This window comes from Diachasma alloeum, unplaced genomic scaffold, assembly GCF_001412515.2.
Source record: "Diachasma alloeum isolate Michigan unplaced genomic scaffold, Dall2.0 Dall_scaffold_00301, whole genome shotgun sequence".
Lineage (NCBI taxonomy): Eukaryota > Metazoa > Arthropoda > Insecta > Hymenoptera > Braconidae > Diachasma > Diachasma alloeum.
Genome location: NW_021680440.1, coordinates 834,211 through 848,433, shown reverse-complemented (window position 1 = coordinate 848,433; position 14,223 = coordinate 834,211). Strand labels below are relative to the sequence as shown.

At 39.5% G+C, this 14,223-nt stretch overlaps 1 protein-coding gene across 1 annotated transcript; it reads right to left on the bottom strand.

The window, feature by feature from the left end:
• Positions 1-960: 960 nt before the first annotated feature.
• On the bottom strand, positions 961-12,613 carry LOC107039566. The gene is made up of 2 exons (XM_015259255.1): positions 10,846-12,613; positions 961-4,328 (listed from the first exon to the last, which is right to left on the bottom strand). The coding sequence occupies exons 1-2, from the start codon at positions 11,417-11,419 to the stop codon at positions 4,228-4,230; spliced, it is 675 nt and encodes a 224-aa protein (XP_015114741.1). The 5' UTR covers positions 11,420-12,613; the 3' UTR covers positions 961-4,227.
• Positions 12,614-14,223: the final 1,610 nt, after the last annotated feature.

The following is a 14,223-nucleotide window of genomic DNA, read 5'->3' as shown; positions in this document are numbered from 1 at the left end:
AAATAATGAGAGGAGAGAAACACCAAGAGGGATGGAGGATGGAAAAATGAAAGGCAAGAGGGCGAGTGAGCCACTGTGCGCGTACACCGGCGCAAACTCTCTTGTCCCTCTTTATATACCTGTGTTGCAACGATTCTCGAGCACCTGCCGTCTCAATTTTAGCCCCCCCGCCCCCCTTACGTACCTTTGATCCAAGATTGCCCCACTTGTGAATCACGGTGTTGCGTTTTGAAGATGTCAGATAATGAGGGGGGAACATTACACGCGAAATTGCGGGGAAAGGATTGCGATATTGAGATTTATTGGGGATTGGGGATTTTAATCAATGAAGGGGAGTGAGGGCTCATTAATGAGAAAAGTGGCCCCAGAAAAACGACGCATTTATAAAATCAAATTATTTATTTCAAATTATCCTATTCATTTCAGCAATACTTTTTTGGAAATTAATAAGCAACTTAGTCGATCCAAATGGAGAGGTATTACATGTTAATAAATGTTTTCTTTTCGTAAATGAAAATCAAGTTGGAGTATCTGCCATTTTCTTAGAAAATTATTTTTGAAAAATTCCGTCTCTTTTTGTCTCTCTGAAACATTCTCCCTTGAAAATCTGAGAGAACATTGTCAAACTGTTAACAATTGACTATTAATCATGTCCAGATTTCAACTGTTGATAATCCTTTTTTTCATAAAAAAAATCAATTGTACTAGAAAATTTTCGACCACTATCCTCTTTTTTTCTTCATATTACCCACAGAAAAAATGTTTCAATAGCTTTCACGAGGATTATAAAACAGAATAGTTGTCCTTAATGTTTCTTATCAGCAAAGTGTAGCACTTAGTCGAGTTAGTGGCCTTCAGTTCATCCAAACTAACAGTTTCGCTCAAAGTTTTTGCAATTCTAGGGCGGTCTCAGGGAGGCAGAGAATGAATGGAATTATATTAAAATAAATAACCAAATAATTATTCGTCATATGTTTTTAATCATTTTTCTTCAAAAACAATAGCATTGTATCTATTTCTGTGTTAGTTATTTCATTTAGACTCTCTTATCACTATTTTTCTTTATAATTATATTACTTCTAGACGTGAAATGCTTACAATGTGCACCTTAAAGAAGAAATATGAAAAAGTTGAGGCATAAATTCACTGGATGCTCTCTGCACGGCCGTTGCAAAATTATTCGATATAATTCATTGTTTCTCATTGCCTTTGAATTTTTCTTTTTTCAATAATTTCACCCATTCAATCTGACACACACATACACTCCTCTGCAACTCCGTCTCGTCACCACAATAATTTTTAAATCGTAAATTTACACATAAAAATTACACACTAGTTTTATGTTTACTGAGATCATACTAATACATCACAGGGTTACACATATTTGTTTTGTTTCAATATTTTTTTTTTTTAGTATTTCTAGGCTTTTTTCTTCCCACAGCTACTTTTCCGATGAATTTACTTATTCCCTACACTGAAGAATTTGATTATGAAGAAAAGTACCTTCGACTCGATTTAAAAAAAATAAAAGAATAAATTCCCGATTAAAAAAAAATCAACAAAAATCTCTGAATTTGATCGATTTGAGGATAAAAAATACCTCAAAGATTCACCGTTTCTGCGGAATTCCGAATTTCACAAATTTAATTAATCCAACATGATTTGAGGAACACGAATAACTGCTCCTCACGTTAAACAACTCACCACTGATAATTACAGAATTCAATCGAAAGAATTGTCCCTCACCTTTGTACCTTTTTTTGTTTAAAATCGAAGAAATAGTTTGTAACCACTAGTCGTATTTTTTGACTATAATCTCGAAACGAAATAGAAGAGAAAAAAAAACATGGGAGACGGAACGATATGATAGTAGTGATAAGACCGCAAAATTGGAAGGGAGGGGGGGGGAGAAGGAAAGGATGCACGAGAAGTACCGAGCTACTGTTGAAAAAAACACGATTAATATTTATTTAGTCAATCTGAGGACCAAGAATGAATGAGTAAAGAGAGGCACGACTCTGGCCAAAATCAACTCTCTCCTGTTGTCAATGTAAATTCATTTATTCTCCATTTTCCGGTGTTCACTCAATCGAATAATTTTTTTATAATAAATCAGAAAAACATTTTTACTGTTGGTTAAAGTATCTTTTATTTTGGATAGTTCTTTTAGATGGGGGAAGGAAATAAACTTCCTTGGTCTCGCAACAGGAATTAAGAGGGAGAAAGAATTAATTAATGAAGCAAAAGGGCGGTGATTTGGCATCGGCTGTACTTTTGTAGGTTCGTACAGGAGATCAATGCTTAAACTCTTGGGTAACGTAGAATAAGGCTAGGCTTTGTCGGGGGTATCCTGGTGATGGCCTTGAGGATCGATCGGTATTCACGCTTGACTTGTTGGTTTATTAAGGTATTTTGTTTGGAAAAGGCAAATGACGACTTTCATACGGAATTTAGGCAGAATGTTTATAATAACCGTCAGATTATGTACGATTTTTAATAGTTATTCACGTGCGAATTCGCTTCTTACACGTGGGATCGTCTGCAGATTTTCCTTCTCAGTTGTTAAAAATGTATAAATAGAATCTAGAAAAATTCTTTAAAAATTGTACACAATCCAACAACTACGATGAACGTCCTGTAAATCGAATCAGTCCCATCATTTTTTCCTCGCAAATAAAATTCCTTAACTCTAGTACGAAATTGTTTCATGAGTTGAAAATCAACGATTTTCTTCAAAAAGTCGAGGTCGAAGAAAGGTTAGTCCGCGAGTTTGGGGACGTGGCTTTAATGGGCTCGTCGCAAACACTCCGACCGTTTACTTTATGAAGATTTATGTTGATCGTCACAATTTTTCTTGATTCGGGCGGGACGTAGAGCAGTACGTGAAAGCTCAAAAAATTCACTCGGCTTAACTCGCTACTATCTCCGAAACTATCGAGTTTACAGATAAATGCCTGAGGACCTTTTTGCTAGGGCGTAAAATTCCCCACAAAAAAGCTCTTAACACATTTTCTTCTAAACCTCTTCCTCTCGAAGATATTCGCGATGGAAATTTGAACCCACCTCCTGATAATTAATTTACGATTCCAATCGGAATAAAATAATCTCCAACTAGTGAGCATTTTTGATTTAATACACAGAACGATATTCCCGGAGGAGGTATCAGCGATAATAGTGACATAGTACAATACAACTGGCCGCTATTATCCTCTGGAATCAACTCAAAAATCCCCCAGAGATATTTATCCCCATCCGAAACCAAAAAACAGATATTTCGACAGAATTTCAAGGAAAAAAACTCATCAAAACTTCATCGAAACATTAAAATCGAATCAAGAAAAACAGGAAAAGCAGAAATAGCGGATAATACACTTCGCCAAGCGCGAAATAAACCGATTATCACCTCGAGTGCCGACAGAGGCCCCTAGAAAATACATATACTCTGTTCTTAATCCTAAATTACAACTAGTCTTATCTAAACTGGCGTGTGCGCTTCCACGCTGAGCGTCTATTACCTAGATAAATCATTTATAAACTCCAAATCGCGCACATCGATGTTAATGAATAAAAAAAAATATATGTAAATATATTACAATAAATTTTGACACTTGTCATATTTTTTCTTCTAGCTTCTCGCTAGCCTAAGCCTAGCGATTATGAATCCTAATTATTTTCTTCATTGTTGACTTCCTTTTCTCGCAATAGATTTTCCAATTTATTCTCAATTTCTTTTAGAATTCATCATCGGGACAATGATTATGATGATGTGCCAAGACAAATGAATCAAAAACAATACCCCCCCTCCCCCCTCAAATGTTAATTATATTGAGAAATTTCTCACGCTTGTACCACTAGTTTGCGCCAATGAGTCACGAGATAATCCCAATACGCAAACGAACAGAAAAAAAGTCGATAATTAAGGGGATGACGCGCTTCAGGCGGATAAATCTACGTGAAGATAATGGCACAGCCAAAGGACTCGGTGGAATCACGTCGTATTAATCCACTAATATTCGATATTGCTGGACAGACTGCGATGTACCACCCGAGCAATCATTTATTTTCCTCAGTCAGTTTATCATGAAGAGAAATAAAGAGATAGAATTCAGGATGGTAGAGGAACTTAATTGATTTAATTTTAAAATTAGGGAAAAGAATTTTTGAGGCCGATGTGAATGACAATGAGTAAAATAGGGGAGATGTAAAAAATGATATGTGATGATGGGTTTAGCTGCGTATTTGGCCTGCGTTGCGGGCAATCTTCTCCGGGGGCTCCACGATGATCTTCTTGGTGCCGATGAGCGTACGTTTGCGACTTTTCATGAAGTCTGGAACAGATAAAATTGAGGCGGTGGTTAGGATTGTGGAGACTTGCTTTGGGCGAGTTTAGTAAGATTTTTTAATTTTATTCATCAGCAAAAGTGGTGGATTAGTTGGAGTTTAATGTATTTGGATGTACTTGGTACATCCGATTGATCGGAGTAAAATTTTCAGCCCTCCTCTATTATGCATCCCCCCTCCAACCCCTTTCGAAGTCCCAATTTTCGAGATTTTTTTCCCGAATTCTCGTAAGAGCCCGTGTTAAAATGCATTCTTAAAAAAAATTCCTCTGTTTCACCCATTCTCCTAGGCTATCTGGGATTTTGCATAGGGATTTTGAAAAAATCAAAGAATGTATTAAAGACCGCGCCATAAACACTTTAACATACAATTCTAAAGCATCTGCGACAAGCCTCTAAGGGTTTTACATCACCTCCTCTTTCGTAAGATAAAAAGACCCGTCCTATGTTTCGTTCGAAACACGGATCCCCCAACATCTGTCGACAAATTAATTGAACGCATAATTCCAATGTAAATGCAATTCTCAAGATTGATAAACGGAAAAACGTCGGATTACTTCAATTTATTATCCATTAAAAAGGATTTAAAATCCTCAAGCTTTGAATACTGATTTTCACCAATCGTAACTAATCGAGAAAGTTGTTCCAAAAATAGTCGTGTGTGATGTTCGGGTCGTCTGGGGTACGTGGGAACATCTGTTAATTTTCAAACCCCAGGACATTTTCCCTCCGACCGTCTGTCTCGCACGCGCCCATAAAGGGAATTCCCATCGGGGAAATCTACACTCCTGGTCACCCCTCTCGTTCCCATTGTATTCGAAGATTTGCATCGCACCCCGAAGAGGTGCGATTTATTACTATTCGAATGGGGTCCTGATCTACCCCAATGGCAAACTACATCTGCATCGGGATGTAGTTAAGGATGTTTAACCAAAACCCACATTATTCACCATAATTTTGATATTGTCTCGTATGCCAGGTTCATATTTGAGCCACACGGTAGTAATAATCTTAATCCTTCCATCGGGGCATCCTAGTGAGAAATTAATTTCTGAAAATCAGTCCTTGTAACATTACGCTTAGGGAAGAAACGTGACCGTGTGAACTTTGATCGAGATGTTGCATGGGTTAGACACTCAAGATATTGAAAAAAAACCACAAGCCATTAACTTTAGACTATGGAGAATCTATCGCCGGCGAGAACAAGTAGGGGACCGGGCCACATAGGCGTGATATCTTCGATTGATTTTCGAATTCCTCTAAAAAAAATTTGACCGCCATTACGAGTCGAGCAACGCGACAACACCGCACAACAGCTGATCGATGTCGGTAAAATCGATGACGATAATTCAGTGTTAGAAGCATATGGACACGTATAACACACAAACATTCATCTCACTGTTACAACCCCACTACTAGCCGAAGCGTGCGATGTTGCCCGATCAAAATTCCTGTTACCACCGCAGTCAAGTCCTCCGTTATTTATGAACATTTTCTTCAATTATTGTTTTTGAGACCGGAAAAATACGCCATAACACTTCTAATTTGATGAGAAAAATAATTTGTAACATGAATGGTTTATTTAGTCAATTTTATTTTTCTTCTCAACTGGGTTGTCCACTTGATAGGTTAAACATCCTTAATCGGGATGTATTGAGACTTTCTCCTTGAAGGGTAAGACTGCTAATTTTTCAAATTTTTGACCAAATTTTCTACCGAAAGTTATCGATATTTTTAAGAAGCAATGTGCTTTAGATTCAGAAAATATTCTAAAAAATTGTTGGTCTATTTTATAAACTCTCAGGGGGATTCCCCAGAAAAATTTGCCGAATTACTTGGATATCCTTAAATACGTTCCAACATCACTCCCAATGTCGGTTTCTCACGGACAGACGTAGCCATTCTAATCATCTTGTTGTTGTTTTCATCCTGAAGCTTTTTTAGTTTTATTGGGTTAGGAGCCTATATTTTAGGTTATTTTTGGAGGTCTTCAGCACCAAGGTCAAGATGGCGAAGTCCGTCTTGATAATTTATCGAGGGCGAGTGACTGCGCACACATTTACACAGGAAGAAAACGCGAATGGCGCCTGGGTTGCGGTTGGTCAGTGCAAGAGAGAGGGAATCGTGTCGGGTTGAGTTGATGGCGAGTTTCAAAATATTTTTGCGCAGTGGAGAAAACAGACATTTTTTATGAAATTATTAAGACGAGTTTGATTTCTAAAAGAATTTAGATTTTTGCTCGCACAATTGCGAAGGACGATTACGAATTTTCTGCAGAAAACTTCTGAATTTTCCAGCTCTGTTGTGATAAAGAACATTTTCCTTAACAATGTTGCAAAAAAGTTTTAATCCTCAAGTAAACTCAAATTATCCCACGGTTTTGGTTATTTTGAGAAATGTTTGTTTCAATTGAGAACATTTTCGTTCTTAAGTTGATGATTTCTTCCGTTCTAAAATGAATTTACTCAAATTTATAATTCCAGAGCCAATATTAACACATTTAGAATGATTCCAAATGATTTCTTCTCTCAGGAAAACGATTTCTTGGGAAAAATATTTGTTTTTTCTCAGCGAATGTTTAAAAAAAATGCAATTACATTCTGTGCAAAATGTAATTTTAATGACGCTGAATATTTACGATTTTTGTTCAATTTTTCTCACGCAATTTAATTGGCAAATTTAATGAGTGATAGTGATTGAATTTATAGTGTGGTCCGTACCAAACTGTAAAAGATACTTGAATATTCTTAATAATTACGGGTACGAGAACTAAAATTCAACACATGCAAGAGGTACCGTTACCGCTTCATTCACCTTAGGTTCACCTGTAATTTTCTGTTCGTGAGAAGCATGATCCTGCCTCCTTGCAATGAGTCTGGACTGAATTGAACCATTAAATTTCCTTCTGAATCGTGAATTCCAAAACTAAAATCGTGAGCGCAAATGGCCGGTTATGAATGAAAAATCTACATCTGGAATGTCTAGGTTTCGCTATGAAACACGAACGACCGAAAAAGCATAAAATAATCATGCGGGACACCTGGGACAATGTAGTGTTACGAATGCCGCTTCATGTGGGTCACTCGAGCTTCAATCTAAATGCATTTGGGGGAAGGCCATAGAGCGGTTATTCAGCATCAAAAGAATTTGCAGTAGTGATGCGGGCAATCGGTTCTACGGAATAAAATAATCAACAAAAGGCCATTCAACAACAATACCTGCAATTATTCTTTCTGTGTAAAGGTGATCGAACAGTTCAAGTATATACACACCTCATCTAAATTATGGAATTCTCATGCTAATGAGACATTTCAACACTAACTATCACTAATTGTCCTTGTAAGCTAATTTTCATCTCGACAAAAAAAACTACCAGATAATTTTTTTTCTAAAGTTTATCATTTCGTGAGTACAATCGTCTGAACGAACAGAAGAGAATTGAATTCTATTCTACGAAACATGAATAAACGATTCATAATTGCCCAAATCATTTAGGTCAGAAGAAAAGAAAATAATTCAACTTTCTTAATATTGCGTTTACTGAGATTTTAATTTTTAATTTGGTGCTGAAAACACGAGATGAGCAAATCATTTATTGTAACATGAAAATTTAACAGCGAACAAATTGAGAGTGTTGCTCTTTGCAATGAGGATATTTATAGACAATTAATTCAAAGAAAAACTCAACACCTTTGATGGCGCTAGTCAGTATAAATTTTTTCAACAACAGATGATGCAATTAATCTCATGATCGAACACCATCAAGATGGCGTTGGGAAGAATATGTTAAATCACAATTGGATTCATTTAAAAAATTATTTTCTCAGCTGAAAATTGCAATTTCGGATTTGACGAATGCAATGCTTCCGTTCGGCAGCAAAAAATGATGGAGAAAAAATTAAAATTCTGCAGATGACTCTGATCTCGCGATTTTAAACGCCTGGAATAACGTGTAAATCCCCTGTCTGTGCACAGCTGATACCCCCATGCACGTGGGAGCGGCACCACGCGCTCTCGTGGGGGTGAGGGTACGAAGCGTCAGTCGAGCGTGCACACACAATCGCTGGGGTGCCCCCCAACGAAACAGAAAGAGAGAGAGTGTGTGTTAGGGAGCGAGGGGAAAAACAACGTCACCCTATGCCCGTAACAGCTGACCGCTTTCTCATTAATAAAGTACGTTACGAAAATTCCGAGCATGCTAACCCCACCGCGTCCCTCTCATTCGATCCTCAAATCCTACGGATTTCCGTCGCATGCTTCGGGGAAAATTAATGCTCTTTATTATTCATAAATTTTTTCAACATATACGGAGAACGTACGGTTTTAGGAAATATCTAACTGTTTTACTGTGGACCTTTGGTGGGAATTTATTGAGGAAAAAATTCATTTCTATAGATCATGGGAATGATTATGAAACTGTGAACGTCCTCAAGTGATTCAGAATTTTTCTTTAACAATTTTGTGAGTGAGAAATTGTATTAAATTATCAGAATAGTCTATGCTATTTTGGATATTTGAAATTAGGGCTTCTGCAGAGAAGAGGAAAAATTATCAAGTGAAATTAGTTTTTTTTTGTAGATGAAAAAATTTCCCATAAAAAATGGAAACTTGTTAATTATGAAACTATTTCAGAAGCAATCGACTCTAGAAAAAATTTCAAGAGTCGTTTTTTAATGAGGAAATCTCCGATTAAGAAATTCCCCTGACCTTCACCAAAATGAGAAATTGACGATTTCAACTTTCTCGCCACTTCTTATTTATTCCCCCTGCACTCAATAAAATCCAGCAACGTCTTGTTCACTTCCCAAAATAGTATCCTCGTGGGTGTTAGTGCAGCGAAGCGAATAATAACGACAGAAATACTCCCGCTCACTTGGGTGAATAGACCCCGATGCTCTCCCATTATCAGCGCATTATATGCTTTACAAAAAAATCACTTCATCTTCGATAAGGAAAAAACAGAGGCACAATTTTTGTCGCGTGCATACGACCTTCGTAAAGAGAAATTAAAATTTGTGATAACGCATTCTGCGGAGTTTGGCGAGTAAATACGGGCGTACGTTCGTAGTAGTAAGACAACAGCCAAGTTTAATTAACATATTCGAATAATTGCATGTGAACTCGATTTTCATGACGTCACTATGGCACATTGCCCTTGCGAATGACAAAGTGATTAAAAAAAAAATGTTCTGAATTTACTCATAAATTTCACTCAACATCACAACAAAATATCTTTTTTTTTGGTCCTCGAAGTTAAGACTCCAAAATTAGGGATCACAAGGTCAATAGGTTGAGAGTAAGGCTCATGAGAGACTGAGTAAGGGTCACCAAGGTCCGATTAAGGATCATGAGGATAGAATAGGGGTCACGAGAGTCAGATTAAGAATCGCAAAGGTCAAATTAAGAGTCCAAATAAGGGCCGCAAGGGTCAAAATCAGGGTCTCAATATATCTCTATATTATAAAAATCCAAATCGACTTCTGATGATGAAAATTTGGGTCACAAGGGTCAGGTTAAAGGCCTAAATAGGATAATAAGGGTCACAATAGGATAATAAGGGCCAGGATCACAAAAATTTAACAGCTGATAAATTAGGACATATGATTCTCATCGGTCGCATTTATTTTTCCAATGCGAATGATTATAAACAATAAATTGAGAGAAGAAATATAGAATATAGAAATTGATGAAAAAAATGGAAATTTTTTACTCCCTCAATAGAATTATTTTGTTCGCATTGCGATTTACCAAGACACAAGAAAACTTTCTCTCGTGATTTCATTCCCCTGACAACGATAAAACGCATCAACAGGGTTATCACAAGGTGCGTAGCAATGAAAATAATAAAAAATCAATAATCAAACATGAACTCTCGGCCTGCATCTCGCAATACGCAAGCATCTCGTGTCAACACGAGTCGTATCAATACCCGAGGGCTTTATTAACGATTGATTGAACCCAAACAACTGACTACGTGTCGTTGTGAATTAGTTTAAACTCGAGACGCTTCAGAAGCGACGATACGTGGTCTCAGAATCCTGACGCGTTTGCATCTGACTGAGTGCAATGACTGATAGAAAACATCCGGTATTACTCACACTCCTCAACAAACTCTTGGCCAAACCATTCCCCTAAAATTAAGGAATGAAATTCTTTTGCACAGCTGGGATCGTTATCTCCCTCCAGATTTTGGCAGTTAATTTATTAATTGCATGCTCAGCTAATATTTGATGGTTAATTCTGCCGATTGAATGATGCGGGATTGATTACCTCGGTGAGACGAAATCGACAGGATAATGAACGAAAATATTTTGGCAATTTTTTCTGGTGACAAAACGGTGGTGGGGAATTTACATTGTTGAGGGAGGTTTTTATTGAGGATTCAAATTTCAAATTTAAAATTCCAAATTTCAGCCAATAGAATTCCACTATTTTACTGTTATTTTATGTAGTCAACACGGTATTGAACCGATAATTTTTGATAATTCAGACCCCAGACCCTTACCTGTGATACTGCTCTGCTTCCTCGCAGCCGGGGTTATCACAGGAGTAGTAGGCTCGACCTGAGCCCTCTCCTTCCTGGAGTTCTCGTTGGCGAGCACCTCCTCACCGGCCCCTTCGCCAATGCCAGGCACCCTGGCAACCTGAGGAGGTGTCGTCTCCGTCTTCCCCTGGGAGTGCCCATCGGTGGCCATCGGCGAGACACTGACCCCCCGTCTCTTCCACCCAGGACTCGCCTTCCTCGGCGACCTGGACGACTGCTTCCCCAGATAAGGCATCCCCCTCAGGGCATACGTCTCCTGCACCCCCAACCCCGGCTCAATAACCTGCCAATCGTACTTGGAATTGCCGGTGGGCATCTCCAGGCGAAAATCAAAGCCCCATCTCTTAGCATCGATCACCGATTGCGCCTTCAGCTCTCTATCAACCAGCGCCCGCGCTGCTGCATGATCCACCGGTCCAAACAAATCCCGTCGGACTCTCGCCAATGCCTCGCGATTAGGCGATGCCCTCTTACCACCCCCTAAATTCCTGCCCATCTCACTCATCATCGCCGGATTCATCACCCTTGCGCTCATATTTTCAGCAATTAACGCGGTCACTAAAACCGCCCGCCCAATTGTCAATTTCACTGTTTATCCGTTACTCGAACACACGAACGATCACTCGTGTCACTGTCCTCGGCTTCATTGGTCAATTTCGGGGAGCAGCACTAGAAACAGTCGTTTCTAACCTTTAATCGAGTCACTCGAACTTTTTATCAACTACTCCAGTCCTAGGCTCTCACTATTTTCCGGAATCAACGGCTTGGCAACCGTGCAGACCGATTTTTCGATGATGAAAGTCGACGCGGGAGAAAGGTTAAACCTCACTATTCCGCTCCGTGTATTAACTGAGCAATTATCTCCCCCCCCCGGGAGATTTTCCCCTCGTTTTTGTGATTGAAAATAGGATTTTTAATGACTATAGCAACACTCATTTACTACGATCCCGAGTATCACTGGGTCAAAAGTCTACTCAACTATTGTTCCCTCACTTCCACCCAAATAAACCAGCATCAACTCCTCCCACTTGGACGCTCTCTCCGTCTCACTTATTTCTATCTTCTTTTTTCTCCTGGCAACACCGTAATAACGAGCCTCTCCTCGGATCCTCTACCCCGTGTGTTCGTAAAACCGCGGGGCTTTCACAGCATCGAAAACCGGCAACGTCGCACGCACTTGCGTGCTAGAGGTGGAATGAGTTGGTTACGTGGTATTCGAATGGTAGACGCTGGGAGCGGGAGTCTCATCAAAAATCCCTATCACTCGTGAACAATCTCCAGGCGGCTAGCGACAATGCACAATAAATTTCGATGATCCAGCCACTCAAAATCACTCTGTTGGTACGGTAATTATTTTATTCATTCACGATTGGTATTGCACGTCGCCCGTAACCTCCAGAGGCACGTGATTCGTCCGCTCTCACTGGACAGACGCCACTAGTCAAAATTATCCGCGTGCATCAACTCCACAAAATCTTCCCGCCCAAAACCAAAAGCACCGAAAATGTGCGGAAATTCACAATTGATTGGGCGCACACTCGGGGAAGGGCTTGATTAGCTGGGAAAATTGTCGGCAAAATGATGGAGTAACTTTTTACACTTGGACGGCTCAATATTTGAAATTAATGATCAATGGGAGTGCGCAGTTAGTCGTGTGCGGTGGACTTTGGGAGCGGGGCGGGGAAAAAAATGCTCCGGAGAGCGCGAACGAACGTAACGCACGTGCGAAGCGCTCTCTAGCGACTGAGCGGCGCGCCGATGCGGCGCAGACACTCCGCTTTCCAACTTTCGTCGCTTGAACGTCGGGAGTTGTCGGGACTTTTCGGCTCGGGGAGGGGGACTCCGGCGTTTTTAGACGCATCGGCCGTGGGCTTTACTCCTTCGCTCTACGAGCAAAGGCTTCTCGTGTTGGTTTCCATTTCGAATTCTAGCGGGGGGTGGGAGGGGGGAGCGTCCTCTACCCCCGCCTTCTTTGTCCCTCGCCCACAACTTTTTTTCCTCTCTTCGAGCCTCACCCGCCCCGCACCGTCGAGCGGTCCGCGTGTCCGACGAAATAACCGCCACTTCGAACTCGAAACCCCGCGCTCCCCCCGGCGGGGAGCGCTGCGTAGTCGTGGTTCCATGTATACTTTGCTCCGCGCGAGCGCATGGGATGAGGTGGAGAGTTGGATGGAAATGGCCGGATTTAGCGGGATTGATGGGGTTGGAGGATTTTTCTGCTGGGGGAGATTTGATTTTTGGGGGGTTTTGCGCGCCGCGAAGGGAGGGGAGCGCACGAATTATTTCGGAGCAAAAAAATTTTTGAGTCGATTTTTATTTTGTATTTTTTATTCCGGAGCAGAGATTGATTTTTAGGCTAGTTATTTTAGGTGTTCACGATTTTTATTTTGGAGCTGGTAGGAATTGGAGGGAAATTTTCGGAGCGAAAAAATTTTTTGTTGTAGATTTTATGGGGAGAGAACGTGGATGATTTATTTCAAAATAATTAATTTCTTATCTAGTCTGCTTTTCATTATTTTCATCTCCTTGGAGGGATTTGTTTGTAGAATTTTTCTTCAAAATTTTTATGGGCTTTCTCTTTTTGTCAGTCTGTTTTGTAGTAAAAGTATAATTTTTTATCAATAATTCAAATTGTTTTTGGAGCAGAATTTTAAATTTTTGATTAAGTGTTTGGATCATCTGTTTCTTTCCGTTTTTTCAAAAAAATACAATTTTGTTTTCAATCTTTAAAAAATGGGATTCAATTTTTTGCTGGAATATTAGTGATGTTATTTTTTGGAACAAAATTATATTTTGACTTCAGTTTTTTCCTTCATTTTTGTTTTTTAATGATAATTTTTGAGTCGTTTTGGGGCCCTAATTTCTTTTTCCAACCTAGTGCACAAGTGCTCACGTTCCATTCTATTTATTTCAAGGGGACTAGTTCCCGGGGAGGGGGAAAACGCTTGGTTTTCTTCTTATTGCGGTAGCCAAACTGATTTATAAAGACGAGACGAACGCGTATCTCGGTAGCTGCCTCCCCTCTCGCTCCGCACGTATTTACAACCAAAACGGCGGGAGAGGCTCGTTTTCGATACAACTGAGATCATAGAGTCGAAATGCGAGTCGTCTTGTGGAAATAGATGGTGATTATTTTAACGAGGCATCGTTACTACCGCCGATTATTTTTCTTTCATTCGGGGATAAATGACCGCCGTTGGCCGGGGAACATAAATGGGTTAATGGTATTTTTTGACCCCGCGGGGATTTATTACGATTTTTCCACTTATTTAATTTTTTTTAATTAATATCTTTTAATTGAAGAATTAAAATCTTAAAATCATCAATTGAGGATTACAG